This window comes from Leopardus geoffroyi, chromosome B1 (assembly GCF_018350155.1).
Source record: "Leopardus geoffroyi isolate Oge1 chromosome B1, O.geoffroyi_Oge1_pat1.0, whole genome shotgun sequence".
Lineage (NCBI taxonomy): Eukaryota > Metazoa > Chordata > Mammalia > Carnivora > Felidae > Leopardus > Leopardus geoffroyi.
This window is the reverse complement of record NC_059327.1, coordinates 146,357,034-146,374,860: the sequence shown is the minus strand read 5'-3', so window position 1 is coordinate 146,374,860 and position 17,827 is coordinate 146,357,034. Positions and strand designations below refer to the sequence as shown.

Sequence of the window (17,827 nt, the reverse complement as noted above, 5' to 3'; positions counted from 1 at the left end):
GATTTACATTTTGTGTGAAAGATTAAGATTGCAACTAGATTTTGGAAATACTACTTAGAACTACTTTTTAAAAGTTTACTTAGCTTAACTTATCAATATGGGTAATATTAATGGTTTTTCTGGGATACCTGTGTCTACCTTTCAGTGTTGCCATGAGTGATTATTTGCTTATTATTTTACTGCTTTCATCACTACCGCTAAATCCTAAAATGAGAGTCTTTAGTAATCACTACACTATACATATCCAGAAAAGTTGAAAAACATCCAAGTGAATGAGGATGAAAGACTTCTACCTTCCTAAATGCTGCCATCAGAGGAGTTATCTTGCGGTTGTCTGCTGCATCCACATCTGCACCTGCTTGTACTAGTAACTGAACCACATCAAGGTGTCCGCCATTTGCTGCTAGCCACAATGGAGTGTTCCCCTTCTTATTACGTACATCAATGTGAGCTCCCCTAAACGAATGACACAGGTATTGTTTAAAATAAATGGAATGACACAGATAACGATAAAAATCAACTATTAACATATGAAAAATATTCTGTAAAAGTGATATATTAGATATAATATTCAAGGACTTAAATACATTTTTCTCTCAAAATTACAAGGAATTTCTAACCATCAAATTTAAAAGTCTTCAAATTAAAAAACAACTGTATACTAATAATTGCTTTCCTTATTTTAATGACTGCATAATTCTGGGTTTCAATCCTGAGAAAATGTGAAGTTTTATTTAGTGAAAAATATAAGTACATCCTGTTAATAGCATAATCAATACATTAAACAAACAGTATGCAAGAGACATAAACAGTATCTTACAAGGCACTTGAATCTATTTCAGATTACTTGTATTTATGTATTTTTTATTATGTGGCTTCAGAAAAGAATGAATCTAAAAATAACATGCAGATTTAGCACTCAGTGGGCATCATGGTAAGACTCATGGTGAATAACAGGTGATAGCAGCCACTACTAAATACTACTGCTTAGGACACCATGCAAATGTCTTTAAGACTGTTAAAGCAAGAAATCCAATTCAGCTGGCAAGCATCTTTGGAAGACTGGCAGGAACTTCTAAGTGACTGAAAGCAGGGATTCCCCTGGATCCTGTCTGATACCTTGAACAATTCTGTAACTGTCACTTAAAAGCCCTAATTGCTATTAAAAACAAAAACAAAAACAAAATATAAACAAATTTAAAAACAACAACAACAACAAAATCAACAACAAAATCTTAGATTGCTGCTAGACTTTTAAGATTTCCAGCGATAACTCTCTGGAAAACTCAAACTGTGTCGGAGATGTGAATATGCAGGCCAACAGCTGGATGTTCAAATAGTGTATTATAGTACTTTAAAAGTGTATACACACCCAAGAAAGGAAGAAGAGAAGTATTTCTAGGTTGCACTGAAATAAATCAGACAACGTAGCATAGCTCTAGATAGGTGGGAAATAACAGAAGTAGGTGTAAAAAATAAAACAAAACATGCAATTGTAGTTTACAGAAGTAACCACATTTGATATTTTAATAGTACAATTTGCCCAGAGAGAATAGTAATCACTAGTAACACCATAGTCACATATGAAGGGCATGATAACATCATACCTGCCAATGAGAAGCTCACAGAATTTATAATGCCCTTTATCTGCTGCTATGGTTAAAGCTGTATCTCTCGAAGAGGGCACTGGAGGGGCATTAACATCAGCACCTTTATCCAAAAGAACTCGGCCCACCTCTGCATATCCACCAGAGGCAGCTTCCATGAGTGGTGTGAGGCCAGTCTAGGTTTAGCGAAAAATAAAAGCAACACATGAGAGACTGAAAAGAGCGAAAATGTTTAAAGAACCACCTGGGGAGCAACTTGATATAGTTGCTACAAAGAGTCACAACTAAATTTCAGCACTGACACTACAGCCTGAGTTACAGTGTGATCCAGAAAGATGATTCTACGTAAATGTCAATTTATTGTGAAAAAAACTTGTGAGAAAAACTTGCCAAGATGCAAGCACTTGGCATATAACTGGCACTAATAAATGTTTCCTCTCTTCTCTTTCACAAAGTACGTATTTTCTAGCTGATAACCCTAGTATGTCATTCTTACCTATAAAAATTTGGTGTTAAAGTATTTTCAAGAGTTAATGCTTGATTGAGTACACAGAATGATTTCTGATTAAATACATATGTAAGATATATGCTACTAGAAAATACTAAAATTATAATTAGCGTAATGCTACTGTACACCTTAAATATCGAAGCAATAAATAAATCCATGTATAAATCTCAGATTTTTCTTACCTTAGCTCTGTGTTCCACATTTGCTTTTCTATCAAGCAGAAGACTAACCACTTCAGTTCTTCCTTGGAAGCAGGCTAAGGTAAGGGCAGTGTTCCGATTGGTTTCTATTTGAGCATTTATGTCAGAGCCCATGTCTAACAGGAGCTTAACAGCAGCTGTATGCCCATTCATAGCTGCTAACATCAGAGGAGAAATGCCCAATTTGCTACCAGTTCTGGGGGTGGAGGTATGGGGAGAACAAAAGGAAAAGATATAAAATTTAAATGTCCCAGAAAAAATTGGATGAATTTTATAGAATTCTATTTCAGGATTTGATTCTTTAGTTTGCAGGACTATTTAAAATAATAATTTTTCTCAGCCCTAGTAAGTCTATGAGATACTACCAAGACTCCATTAGAAATCTTTTACCACCTAGACCTAGACTACTTTCTGTAGCTCATCCAACATAATGACTTGGGCTGAAAAGTAACTATTAAATTATTAAGTGATTATTAAGATGGGCTTTCCATCCTAAAGCATAAAAACTGTGTTTACTTTTAGTACCACAAGAAATAGTGATGGTTTCTCAAGTTCTTTATCAATAGAATAGTTTTAAATACTTAAATAAAATTAATCTTAAAAATCTCTAACAATTTGGATTCTAAACTCGTAATGAAGGCATTTTCTAAATAGGGCATAAGAAATACAAGTGTTCTACAAATAGCTTTGTCATAACACTCTTAAGGGGCTTATAGAGAGAGAATAAAACTTGCCTAGAATTAATCTCAGCTCCTGCATTTAGTAATATTTTGATAATGTTCACATAGCCACCAGAAGCAGCCAGGCTTAGAGGTGTGTAATCAGAAACATTCCTGTGCTCTTTATTTGCCCCTCGAGCTAACAACAGCTCCACCACCTGAAAAGAAAAGAGGAAAAGTTGTGTTTTCTTCTTATGGTGAAACAATTTGCAAAGTGTGTATTTCTGATTTCTTTATTTTTCTGGTATATCGTATAAGAAAACAGAGGAAAGTCCTTCTTTTAATCCTTTGCACAAAATCAGCTTCAAATGATAGCAAGAGCTCTTACAAGCCAACAGAAAGCAGGCTTTTCAATTAAAATCCATTTTGGGAAAAAAAAAAAATCCATTTTGGAATTTGTTAAAATGGCACAGTGTGTTCATGAAAGACCAGGGTCTCAGATCTGTTGGATCTCAGTGTGTTGTTGTGCAATGCTATCTTAGCAATTAGCATTTCTCTGTTATTTCATCACATAGTGGTAAAACGGAATAAGATTTTTTCATTTATAATGATTTAAAAATATTTTTTTAAACTTATAATCAATAACAATGTTTAAAAACTTGGAATAAAAGTAATATTTATTTTTTCCCAATATTTTATGAAAAATTTTAAACATATGGAAAAGCTTAAGAAATTTACATATACTTGCTACCTAGATTTTACCATTAATATTCTACTACACTTACTTTATTACATCTTTCATCTGTCCATTTTCTGATGCATCTCATTTCAAAGTAAAATGGACACCTGCAATTTCCCTTAAGTGCATTAGCATGTGTATCATTATCTAGAATATTACTTGCTTTAAATTTTTGGGGGTAAAATATATAACTTACAACCAATGCACAAAACTTGGGTGTATATTCACTGACAAATGCATAAAACTAATTTAATTTATTTTTTTTTAATTTTAATACTTTGTTTTTAACGGTTATTTTTGAGAGAGAAGGCGTGAGCTGGGGAGAGGCAAAGAGTGGGGGGGGGACAGAAGATCTAAAGAGGACTCTGCACGGACAGGAGCAAGCCCAATGCAGGGCTCGAACTCACAAAACCTGAGTTCATGACCTGAGACAAAGTCAGACGCTCAACAGACTGAGCTACCCAGGGGCCCCTAATAATTTTTTTTTTTTTTTTTTTTTTAATGGACAAAGAGAAAGGGCATGAGTAGGAGAGGGACAGAGAGAGGGAGAGAGAGAATCTTGAGCCCTACATGGGCTCAATCTCACAACCATGAGATCATGACCTGAGGCAAAATCAAGAGTTAGACACTTGACTGAGCCACCTAGGCACCCCAAAACTAATGTAATTTAAATCCTGTTATTTATTCATGCCCCTTTCCCAGTCAATCTCACCTATAGACTAATTTCATCTATCTTAAATCCTCATATAGATGAAATCGGTGTTTGAAAGTCATATGCGGGTATTGCATACCATTCCATTATATGAATATACTATAGGTGATCTATTCTCCTACTGATGAACAGCTTTGCTGTCTCTAGTTTTTGGTAAATTTGAATAAAGTTGTTATGAACATTCTTCCAGAAATACATTTTCATTGCTCATGGGTTCCACCTAGTAGAATTTCTGGGTGTATGTTCAGTTTTATAAGAAATTGCCAGACTTTTTCCTAAAGTGGTTATACCAATTATACTCCCACCAATAATAAGTGAGTCCTGGTTGCTCCACATCCTTGGCAAAATTGGTATTGCCAGTCTTTATAATTTTAGCCATTCTAGTTGGGTGTGTGGTGGTAACCCACTGGGGTTTTAATTTACATTCCCTGATAGCTGAAAAACATTTACCCTTTATTTAAGTACTTATTGGCGTCTTTTGTCCATTATGCCATTTAATGCACAAAACAACTCTTTGACACAAGTGCTAGTATTTTCACCTTCATTTTACAAATGAGGCAGAGAAAAGTTAAGGACTGTCCAAGATCATAGCTCTTACCTTGCACTTAGTATTGTTTTTTCATTTTTTTTTTAACGTTTATTCATTTTTGAGAGACAGAGACAGAGCATGAGCGACGAAGGGGCAGAGAGAGGGAGACACAGACAGAATATGAAACAGCTTCCAGGCTCTGAGCTGTCAGCACAGAGCCCGACACAGGGCTCGAACTCACAAACTGCGAGATCCTGACCTGAGCTGAAGTCAGACGCTCTAACGACTGAGCCACCCAGGAGCCCCTACCTTGCACTTAGTATTAGTAAAATATCCTACAATATTAACTAGGAAATAACAAATAAATGTTAATGAACAGTGCTTTATCTTAACATACAAGCTAAAACTTTACTCATAGGAATAAAGCTATGACTAATTTTAGATTATGACTTTCTGTCCATCACTTTTTTGCTTTTAGAGCCAGAAACAGTAGGTGGCTTATGTGACAAGGTTATAAACACAAGACCAAAAAATGGTATTAGGCTAAATTTTACAGAGGCCCTTAAGCAAGAAAGTAGAAAACCCTAATCAAATTTCTAAAGTTATTAATTCCATTACACAAAGATAACTGAGCTTAGTTATCTCTCAAAGGGAATGGTCTATTCCCAGAAAGAAATAAATACTCAAAGATTATAGTATGCTATAGGCTTTAATACTGCTTTGAAAGGAAGGAAATCAACTGATTCTTTTTTGATGCAACACTGAAAAAATTGTTATTTTATGAAGCAAGTATTATTTCAAGCTATACAATGACTGAAAATTTCAGTTATATCAAAATTTTACCTTCATCATATTCCAAAACAGAACCATTTTCATTCCCAACTAAGTTTTTCAATTAAATGTTGTTATTAATTGCAAAATTTTCTGCCATACCATTTCAACTTGAGATTAATAGGAATCTCTACATTTTCTGATGCGGTGGAGACAATTTATCAAATTAAGTAGCTTATTTTTTCACTATTTACTTCCTATTATTTGGGTTAAAATCCTTTTAATATACCAATCACCTCTACTATGGAATGCAGGAAGGGAGACAATACAAATGTATTCACATTATCAACCAGAAGGAACAGCACAGTAGAGACACATTCTTTGTTGTCTCCTACGCAAAACATCTCTAGAAAGTGCGTCTAACTATCCACACACCTATAATCTATTCCAAATATAAAGGAGCAAAAATTATAAATTTAAAAATTATAAGTTGGCCAAAGCAACAATTGTATTAAAAAAAAAAAAAAAAAAAACTATTATCACTAGGCTCCAATTCTTTTTAATCCACAAGATAAAGGATCACTAATTCCTATCTTTCTATATACATGTACCATTTTATTAGATTTCCCATTCTTTCTGCACAAGAATTATTCTACCTCTTAAAAACCTTTATCTTCTGGTTTACTAAAAACTCCAGTGGGTTTAGCTGACTAGAGTTCAATATAACCTGATGTGTTATGACAGGCAAAGGGTGGGAGGTAGTTTGGTTTTGCACAAATAGGGAAGTAATAACCTACCACCTCCCTGGCCAGAGTAATTTTAGATAGAGTATTTCAGGAGGTATACTGACATAATGGATAGAACAGCCAGTTGAAGGATTTGGAAAAGATATCCTCAAACCAATAATCAAAAGAATAGGGTACACTTCAAATACAGAACAGGTAACTGGCAAATACAGCCTCAAATATCTGTACATATAAGAGAGTATAAACCTCTTTCAATTAATCAAAGAACAGAATTAAGAATAGTGGGGAAACTTAGGGAAGGCATAATTCAGGTTTGATAATTAGGAGAACTTTATAATAGGATGGCAAAAAAAAAAAAAAAAAAAAGTAAAAGATTTCTAAACTGAGTAAGACACTGACCTGGTTAACCCAGGGTACTTCCTAAATCTGAGATTCAACAACTCCCTAATTGAAAAGTTGTCAGTCCACAGAGACAGCACAACTGGCTAATCAAAATCCTTACAACTGGATTTAAAAAACAGATTTAAAACATTAGGTTGCCCAGCTGTTCGTTAAATGCCAGAAAACACACATGGGTGTAAAGCTATAACTTCTTGCGCCTATACCTGATCACACCAGCTGTTCTACTTTCCTTAAAAAAAAATGAAAAGATCATACAATCTTATCCGAGAACCTTTCTTCCAGATTTGAGGAGTGGGGGAAGATGAAAAGAACAACTAAAAACTGAATGCTCTTAATTCCCTACTAATCTTATACATAGAGAGCAAAAGAAGCTGAGCTTAAGTACCTTTCATGCTAGGTACTCTAGGATAGGAAAAGATGAATGATTATAGGCCCTGCTTATGAGTTTACAGATTTGATTGGGAATGCCTTAATCATTTCCTTAGCCTGAATGCAACACACAGGGATTCCTACGGCAGATACTACTTTCAGATGAACAGAATAATAAACATGATTTTTCTGACACGATAGCTTATGCTAACACTGATACTTGAAATTATTATCTATTAGCAAAAGGACAGTTACTGTGATACATCCAGATGCCAATCCTCTATTACCATCAAATCATAAAAGTTAAAACATATATTTGCTAAACAGATGGACAATTATTACAATGGAGAAAATGTTACCTCCTGCCTTCCCCCAGAGCAAGCCAAAGATAGCGGTGTGTCCTTGGTTCTCTCTGACTGGGCTTCAATGTCTGCACCATTGTCCAGCAATATTTCCACAACACCAACATGACCAGCTGTAGCAGCCAAGATAAGTGGAGTAAAACCTAAAGGAAAAATAATGATCTTCTCACTACATGCTAAGCAAAAGAACAATAGTGTTTTCCATTATATCTATCACAATAGGACTAGAAGCAGTATTTCTTCACAAAATACAAATATTCCAGAAAAAAAAAATTAACAGAAGTAAGCCCTACCTTTCTTGTCTCGGTGCTCAATACTAGCTCCTCTCTCTAGCAGTGTTTGTACCAGTTCCTCATGACCACCAGCACAGGCAAGTGTTAGCGCCGTATCATGATTACTTTCAGTCTATAAAAAAAATTATTTTTTGATTAGCTTATTAGATAATTTTCAAATGACAGCATCAATTATATAATATATACTTATACCAAATACAGATACAGATGTACCATTCTACTGTATCAAACATTCGGGTATTAAGTCGTTCTTTTTCCATCAGCGGCTAACGTGTGATTTTGTAAAGGTTACAAAATAACATTTGAACTTTATGGGCAATTCTTAAAGCAGGCATGAAGGAAAAAAAAGTATGATTTTCCAACCATATGCTATTTACAACTACATGATTAAATTAAACACTGTTGGACTCACTTTTACTTCTAGCCATTAATGGAGTAGCATAGACAACAGCACAGACAAGATTTGTTTTCCTATCTCAAAGAACCAAAAAAAAAAAAAGGGGGGGGGGAGGGGGCAAACTATTTGAAATGATGGTGTTTAGAAAGGCAGTGCATGGATGGCAGTGATCTCGGAGGACAGAAATGATTAACTCAACTTATTGCCTAGAGAGTTTCAAGGCTTCAGGGCAGACTGGGTACCCAAACACAGCCTGTCAATCTCCCTGAGTTGAAAAGGCAGAGTTTGGAGAGGTCAGGATGGCTGGAATTCATGGGGCAGACTACTAGAGAGGAAAGTACTACAAGAGTACTCTAGATTAGCAACACTAAGTGATGCTTTGCCTAGGAAACAATAAATGACAGTTAAGTTAAATGAATGACAACAGCTATACGGGATTACAGATTCAAAGACTATTTCTAATAAAACAAACGACTACATATATGAAATATATATTTATTATGTTTACATATTTATATAACATTTATTATATTTATGTAATAAATACAAAAAGAAACGGCATTTTCTCCCAGAAGGTCAATAACTCTAAAAACCAAACTCTGTCATAAAAAAAAGAATAACAAGAGACAAAAGGCAAAATCGATAGAGTCAAGAAATAAGAAAAAGCCTACTAGTCAGTGATGAAGAGGGAGACCGCAAAAGCTGCTCTGCAGAAGAGGCTGGCAGAGAGCAGAGCTACTGACTGCAGAGATCAGGGATGGCCACAAGGGAGAGATGCACCAACTACAACAATGAAGAAGGACATGAATACTTAAATGAGTGACCGCTCTGACTGTGTAATAGTATTTGATCTTCATTTCAGGTTTATAAGGAAGGAATTATTATGTTTGATTTCAGAAAAAAAGAGACAAAGCCTCAGAGAAATAACCTTCCAATGGTCACACAAGCTATAACTGATAAGGATCGGCTTAAAAAACCAAGGAGATCCTGGATATCAAAATCCTCCTTTCCCCATCATAAAGCAGTCCTACGGCATGGCCAATGGAGGTCAATATAATGTTAAGTCTCTCTGCCTTATATGCTCTCTCTGTTAGTGTACAGACCATTAGAAGAGTCAACTTTATGATGAAGAGTCCACTTTATGATGAAGTTTATTAGGTTTCTAAGAGTTTCTGGGGGTTAAAAGAGTAATTTAGGAAAGTGGTGCCAATTTTAAATAGAAACTGAACAAACAAAATTTGAAAAAGATCAGCATGGGAAATTTTAGTGGATTAGTAAAATATTGGTTTTTTCCCACATTATAAAACATCAGCTCAACTGACATTTATTAAGCACCTTTTATGTTCAAAGTACTCTGTTAGGTACTTCAGGGTTGACAAAGATAAATAAATACAGTCCCTGCTCACCAGGAGCTTAGTGATTACAGCAAAGGGAAAATTTAAGTTCAAACTATGAAAGAAATAAACAAGGTATTATGAGAGTTGAAGGAAAAATATTTAAAGCTAAGAAAAGAGGGCTTGTCAAATTCCTTGGGGAACTTAAGAGTGGGCAACTTCATTAATATCTTACGATAATCTTCTAAAGACAATAATGAAAGAATTTAAAGATTCTGAAGTGAGGTTTCCACCTTCCTAATACACACCTACACAATCCCCAAACGGTAAGAAACACTATCCTGATTTGTAATACCTCAAGAAACAAATTAACTGAAGCAAAAGTCTGGGTTAAAATTAACAACGATTGATAAGGCACAGAAAAAAAAATAGGTGTTTTCAAGATTACTAATCAAGGAAATAATGATAACAATATAGGTTGATGACTTTCTGAAAGGCAATGTATCACTAAAGTCATGTTATATTACACTGGCTAAGAAGTCACACACATTGTCATGTATCTATATCTAAGAGAAACCTGAAAGGGAGAGAGATGCCCAAAGCTTTGTTAAAAGCTCATTCAGGTCTACATTCTAAAGAAAATTTCCATTTAGCCTATGATACCATAAAATATACAATTTTGTATGTAACAGATGTTGTTATGATGACTCTATTCTTATAAAAATGCTAAAATTATATTCAATGTAAAAATATTATGTAAATTATCAACATGACTATTCAATTATGTAGGAATGAAAAATAAGAAGGAATCATAAGACAGATGCAATACTAACGGAAAAAGCAACTTTTAATGAGCTGGGATATAGGTGAAAAATATACCTGAACGGTCTGTAAAAATAAACAAAAAATAAAAAAGGAAACATATCTATTAATTATACCTACATAATTAAATTACTTTGAAAATTATTAGGACTTCAAGGGCTAAGCTTTTTTTAGACTTCCATAACCTTCATAGTCCCAAATCTCTCATTCTCTAAACATGTCAGAGGTAGCACATAAAATACAAAAAAGATTTAAAAAAAAAAAAAGCATTTTAGGAAGAATGAGAATTATCAGGGAATAATGACAATAATCAGTTAAATAATAAATAACTTGCTTAAAACTTCACATGAACAAGTAGAATGCATGCATTTGAAAGAAGAATGCTTTAATGGCAGCATACTGCATACCACTATTAACTCATTTTTCCTGGTCTCTTTAATATTTCTCATTAAATCATTGTGATGAAACTGTTCTCCATACTGTAAAACCAACAAGGGAAAAATATCCAAAAGATATTTATATTTATCCATTAAAGGCAAAACATAATTTTACATACTTTATAATTTCAGTCCTGACATTTAAGTTAAATTTAATGTCTACCCTCTTTAAAAGATAATCATGGATTTATGTTATTTCACAATATAAATACAGAAAATATTTAATTTACCAGTATTCAACTCTAACCTTCAACCAGATGTACTGTTTCATATAAAACCTATAGTTCTTAAAAGTTTCTACATGATTACTAATTTCTGTATCTAACAGTACCCAGATACAAATTTTGTTATGCCATTCCAGCAAAATAAAGATTAGAGCTACGTTATGAAAAAAGATACAGTAAAAGTCTCAAATAATTCCTTCAAACTATCATTTATTGATGTTTCCTAAAGTAAATGTTGATAACAGCACAGTATATGCTATTAAAATATATTAAATGTTATTATATATATTTTATATATAAATAAATTATATCTATAAATTATATATATAAGTAGATAGATATAACTTAATATAAATATATTAAAAGTATTCAGGAAAGGGGCACATGGCTGGCTTAGTCACTAGAGCATGCAACTCATGATCTTGGCGTCGTGAGTTCAAGCTTCATGATGGGCACAGAACTTACTTAAAACAAGACAAAACAAAACAAAAAAACCAAAACCAAAACCAAACAAAACGAATAAAAACAAATATATCCTGACAAACTTGATTCAGTAAAATCATTATGTGAGAGGTAGAGAGCCTGTGGCACATACTTACACACCAAAGGTAATTTTTAGTTATAGAATGTAAGATTTGGGGAACCTTATAAAGAGTGAAAACTCTCATCTTCAGCAGTCTTCAAGTTCCAGAAATTAAACATGATTCCTGTTCATCCTTGTTAAAAATATTAGTTTCTGCATATAATGATCAATTAAATGAGTTTAAAGTATGATCATGTGAAGACTCATTAGCATATTTTAAAAGACATTTATACGCTGAAGGTTTAAAAAAATTAACATTTGTTTTGTTTTTCTTTAAATTAAGAATTGACGTAAATATGCCCTATGGCCAAGGAAACATGCTGAAAAGATGCAAAGATGAAAGAAAGAAAAGATGCCATCTAGGTGGTGGACCTATTTTCTATAATCTAATTTACCAGGTTAATATAATTAAAATCAGTGTTCATACTTAAGATAAAAAGTTGAAAAGGAGGTAGCATAGTGCAGTGGTTAAGAGCATAGATTCTAGACCTAGATTGATGGGGTGGTTTGAAAGACGGCTCCACCATAAATTAGCTGTTGGGTGAATAGTTAGTATCTCTAAGCAGGAACTTTGTAAACTCTATGACAAGCAGTGTAACTCATGATAGACTATCCCAACTGAAAAACCTCAATATAGAGACCACATATTTAAGAAGAACACAATCTTTTTACATAAGCATGTCAACTACAATTAACATATTAGATTTTTTAATTTAAAAAAATTAGAAATATTTCTATGTAACTTCTTAGAAATTAACTTATAACACAGCAATAGCTGGTTGAGTAGTATAGTCAGGTAAAATTTCACCACCACTATAACAATTTCAAACTCAATAAAATCATGATCATATGAGGAATTTTTTCTGTGGCTATTTTATTCAAAAGAATTTTTTTAAAAATCCTTTTATATTTGGTGAGGTTTTTAGTTTTCCTTATGGATCAATTCTTAATTCCATATAAAAACTAGCAATTAGATCTCTGGTTAAAACATAACAGCTATAGGTTACAACATAACAGCCTCAGAGGGAAAAAAGCCTGGAGGAAAATAATGCAAATTCAATACCAAGTTCAACCCAGTTCTATATTGCTATATATTATTAAATATAAACCATGTGGTTCATAAATGAATATTTCATAGGTTTTTTAATTTGACAAAATTTAAAAAACATACTATAGAGTACGGTAGTTAAGGAGGGTGTCTTTGAAGTCAAACCCACCTAAGTATGACTCTCAACCCCATCACTTAGCTAAATGAACTGATCCTCAGCGATATGTTTAATCTCTCTCTTAGCCTTGGTTTCTTCATCAGGAAAATGGTTATTTAAAAGTAGTTACTTCATATATGTGGTCTGAAACTCAGACAATTCCTTAAAATAGCCCTGACAACTTTAAGTGCTTAAAAAAAAAAAGTACATATAACTTAACATTTGGAAAGCAAGTAAGAATAGAAATGTTAATTCCTTTTTCACAGTATTACCAAGAAACATTTTAATGAAAAGGAAGCATTATTTTCTTAAACATTCTAAAAAATTTTATTTATTTATTTTGAGAGAGAGACAGAGTGAGTGAGCAGGAATCCTAAGCAGGCTCTGCACTGTCAGCCTGGAGCCCGAGTGGGGCTCGAACTCACAAACCATGAGATCGTGACTTGAGCTGAAATCAAGAGTCGGATGCTCAACCAACTGAGCCACCCTGAAGCCCCAGAAGCTTTATTTTCAATAGGTTGAGAGTACAGACCCTTAATGGTAACACACACACACACACACACACACACACACACACACACTTTAGGCAATTCAGGGTTACAAAGAACTGATCATTTACAAAATAAAAAGTTTTATTATGTATACTGCCACCTTCACCCATGTCATGCCTTCCCCACCCCAGATATATATTTTTTTAATTAAAAAAAATTTTTTTTTAATTTTTATTTTAAGTAGGCTCCATGTCCAAGTGGGGCTTGAACTCACGATCCTGAGAGTAAGAGTCATGTGCTCTACCAGCTGAGCTAGCCAGGGACTCCCCAACCCCAGGTAAAAATCAAAATACAAAACTAAATAAACCAAACAGTTCTCAGTACTGAATAAGGCCATATACCCTTTACCTTATTCAGCAGTCTTCTAAGCGAGGCCTTATCTTAAGCTTTTTTCCAGGACAAAACACAAGCTATCCTCCCCTCTCCAACTTCACTCTGACCTGAGATTTCATGGTAAACTAATTTTCTAATTGGGTTTTTTGTTTTGTTTTGTTTTGACTTAGTCCTAAGACACAGACAGTCACTACATGTTTTAGTTGGCGAGATCAGAACTTTCAAAGACAATATAAATGCAATTAAGTATAGACGATACATAAATGGAAGAATCTTTTATGTGTAACCCATCATAAATTGGAAGCATAGCTTCTAATTTAAGATTAGAAGAAAATACATACTAATTATAAATAAGTTATTTCTTTTAACAACCTCTTCTAGACTACAGTTAAAAAAAAAGTTACTGATGACCTTGAAAACCAGACCATCACATAATTATCAGTAATAATCTGTATTTGGTATTTTATTTTTTAAAATGTGGATTCGCATTCCTAACTGTGGCTCAGATCTCTGGCTGGAGACAAAACAGTCTAAGATGACTTAAGTCTAAGATGATTAATGTTTTTACTGATGATATAATTTTAGTTAAAAACCATCCATCCTGAATTTAGAGCTTACCTGTGCATCAATATCAATGGCAGGGTAGATAGGAAGCATGGCTGAAGGAGAGATGATAGGACTTGGAGTTGGAGTCTGAGGTTGGGAAATGGAAGCAGCGATACTGTGTGTAGGAGTGTTTGACATTGCAGATGCTCTTCCACTGACTGCTGTTGAACAAAATAACTGCACTTAATATGGATGAAACATTGTTAGGTAACAGTAAGAAATAATTATTAGAAAATATTTAAAGACTTCTTAAAACAAAAGGTCTATAGGTAAACTGTCACAGCACTAATAACCCACTTTTCTGGTTATTTCTGACTTGGGATAACAATCTAAAAATAAAAAGTATATTGAGAATAACCCATTTTCTAAATAATAATCCATGTGAAAACCAAATTCCTCTCTTACAGTATGTATTCATAAAACCTCAATTCAAAATAACCCTGAAAACAAAAATATTCTTATGAATTAAAATTGAATATAAATGCAAATGGATAGTTGTCCATTATAGCTTCTTTTTTTTTTTTTTCATTATAGCTTCTTAATCAGAAAACGAATAAAAGGTAAAACAGTCAAGTTCAGACGGAGGAAAGTGTGAGTTTTAACCTGCCAATGTCACACCTTATATTCCAATGAAAGTAATATCACTGGGGAGAACCTCACTATAGAATCATTTAAAACACTTCCTACTCTTTTACTAACTGCAGACTGGGGGATGGTAACTTTCTGAATGGTAGTCCTCAGTAGGACCGTATAGTAAAATATAAAAATTTGATCCTCACACAGAAATATAGTTTCCCACATGTAGAATTATTCTGAGGGGGTTAAAATGTCCACCAGTCAAACCAGCAATCACACTGACGAGGACAAAATTAAAAGATTAAGGTAGAAATAAATGTATGCACAATCATCCTTCAAATATAGATTATTGTTAGTTCTAAGTATAATTTTTCCATGATATTATTTTCACCAAAATATGCAAATTAATAAGGGGCTAATTAGATCAGTACTTGAGGTGGGAGGACTCCAGAAGTGGTGGCAACTGAGGGTATTTATATTCCCTCATGGATTCACTTCTGGAGCTGATATGTGAACACCAACCCTTTTTCCCCCCTATTAAAAATGCTATAGCACTGAAGTGTGGGCATAAATCTTTGAATGGTCAACAGTAGCGTGGATGTGTGTTACCAACATACTTATCAACTACATCAGACAGAAAACAATCATGATTCACAACTGGATCTGAAACCAGGCAAAAGAGGTTATGATCCTGCCAAGAATAAAACTGAAATTGACCTTATTATAACAATTATAAACATGATTGTCAAGTAAGAAATCTATTTTACATGAAATCCTTAGTTCAGGCACAAACATACACTATACATTATAGCAACACACATTCTATGATTATACATTTTTAAGTCCACTTAAAAGCTAAAGAAAAAACAAAGAAAGGAAACAAAACAAAACAAAACAAAACACTGTTTGAATCCTTAGGGATCCAGATAAATAGAAAAGGGCATGTACTAATATATTAAATTGATCATCTAATGACCTTGATATTGTTATTCCATATTGATAGTTTTATGTTAAAAAAATCAAGTTAATTTAAATGTACACATTCTAGATATAAAATCTCAAAACCATATAAAATCTATGGCTCTTAAAACAGATTCCATAATCTCCTCTGATTTGACTGATTTTCACAAATAAAAATGCTAAATACAAAAATCAGCTTAAATAGAATGAACACCAATCTGTCCAAAGAACTGATTTTTATTTCACAATAGTAAAAAAAATCTAAGCTTTACTATTAAATGACTATGTTATTTACATTTTAACTGGAATAAGTTCTTTTAAAGAACACACTAAAATTAGTTTTCTTATTTTGGGTCAAATTGCTTGTTCTTGCCACCTCATCTAAAAGGAGAGGAAACACCAATTCCCTCCTTTCATTTCATTTCATTTCGGGTAGTTATGAAATTGGTTTATTAGAACTAAATACCTGCCTGTCACTCAATCATTCCCTACAGTTAAAAGTAACAACTTATAAATATGCAGGTACCTGAAGGAACTCTGGTATAGATCTTTACATGTGGTACTTCATTTTAGGGTCTGATTTTAGAGAAGGAGCACCAGATGCTCTAGAAAAGTTTTAACATTAGGCAAGGAAAGAAAGAACTTGAGAGCACAGCAAAGGCAAGGTGTTAAGACTGGCTAAATAAGGAACTGATTTTGCTCTGACAAGGATGGAGAACAGGCAAGACAGAAGATTTGGGTCAGCCAAGTACTACAGAAAATGATACTGAATCTTACAAGAGGAGTCTAATAAACTGGAATAAAGAACAAGTTTATTTAGGTTCTTTAAAGAAAAAGAAGAGGTTATGCTTAAGTGGGGAAGGAATACGGCACCTAATGAGGTTACAAAATATTAAGAAACCCAAAGAAAGAAATGGAAATGATCATTAGTCAACTGAAAGAACAAATACTACCAAAGAAGTTGTCTAAAGAAAAAAGTCGTAGAAGTGAGTGCATTAGTATATGTGTATGTTTATGCATTTGCACATGCATGATGACAGGGATGGACTGCAGGTAAGTGGTTGGATGTTTTTAATCCTGCTCTTCCGTCTGGTCATCTCTCCTCTCTCCATATAAATGGGCATAATAAAGAGAAAGAGTATTTTTATAATGGGAAGTATTTATCCTATTTCCTAAAAACTTGTGTGCTTTTGAAATTTTTTTTATATGAAAACACCTGGAACACAAAGGCAGAATTTAATTGTTTTTGTTTGGTAAACCAATTAACAGAAAAACTACTTTACAAACCTCTGATAATTCTGATCAGCATAAAAACTGTACAACTGGCAAATCAAGGTTGATAACTATGCCCAAGAACATCATGTAAATTCTGATAGCATATCAAAAAAAAAATTTTTTTTAAGTATTCCCTGGTAGGAATGTCCATTCTTCATTTAAATAACTTGATACATTTTTTGGTAGTTCAACCAACATAATAGAAAGAAGACCATTATGACCTAGATTAATGGCCACGTAAGTAACACCAAATTTGGGACTTTTGGCTACTGTGCTCCAATCTTCATAAGATACCAATGTTTCTTTAATTGTATTCCCAATTATTATAACCAGCTAATGGTGATTAATAGTAATTTTCAAATCTATAGAAAAATTTTATGTACAATTTTCATAAGATACTAACATTTCTTTAATTGCAATCCCAATTATTGCAAGCAGCTAATGGTGATTAATAGTAATTTTCAAATATATAGAAATATTTTATATTTATCACTATAAGAATCTTCACAGTTCTTACTAATGATTATTAGACTATTGCACCCTCTAAGATTAGCAAAGAATTTCATTCCACATATTGTTGCTGGGGTGATACTAAAAGAGAACTAGGAAACTTTAGTGCAATTTGTA

At 33.4% G+C, this 17,827-nt stretch overlaps 1 protein-coding gene across 10 annotated transcripts in view; it reads right to left on the bottom strand.

The window, feature by feature from the left end:
• The window catches only part of ANKRD17 (ankyrin repeat domain 17), a 166,749-nt gene that overhangs the window by 38,710 nt on the left and 110,212 nt on the right, over window positions 1-17,827 (bottom strand). For 6 of the 10 annotated variants that reach the window (XM_045473775.1, XM_045473780.1, XM_045473779.1 and 3 more), the window contains 7 exons: window positions 14,402-14,550; window positions 7,898-8,009; window positions 7,602-7,747; window positions 3,050-3,192; window positions 2,298-2,511; window positions 1,608-1,783; window positions 294-456 (listed from right to left, as the gene is read on the bottom strand). In XM_045473775.1, the coding sequence (XP_045329731.1) occupies window positions 294-456; window positions 1,608-1,783; window positions 2,298-2,511; window positions 3,050-3,192; window positions 7,602-7,747; window positions 7,898-8,009; window positions 14,402-14,550 (1,103 nt within the window). The remainder of the gene's footprint in view (window positions 1-293; window positions 457-1,607; window positions 1,784-2,297; window positions 2,512-3,049; window positions 3,193-7,601; window positions 7,748-7,897; window positions 8,010-14,401; window positions 14,551-17,827) is intronic. The other 4 variants (XM_045473776.1, XM_045473781.1, XM_045473778.1 and 1 more) reach the window with 1 other exon arrangement.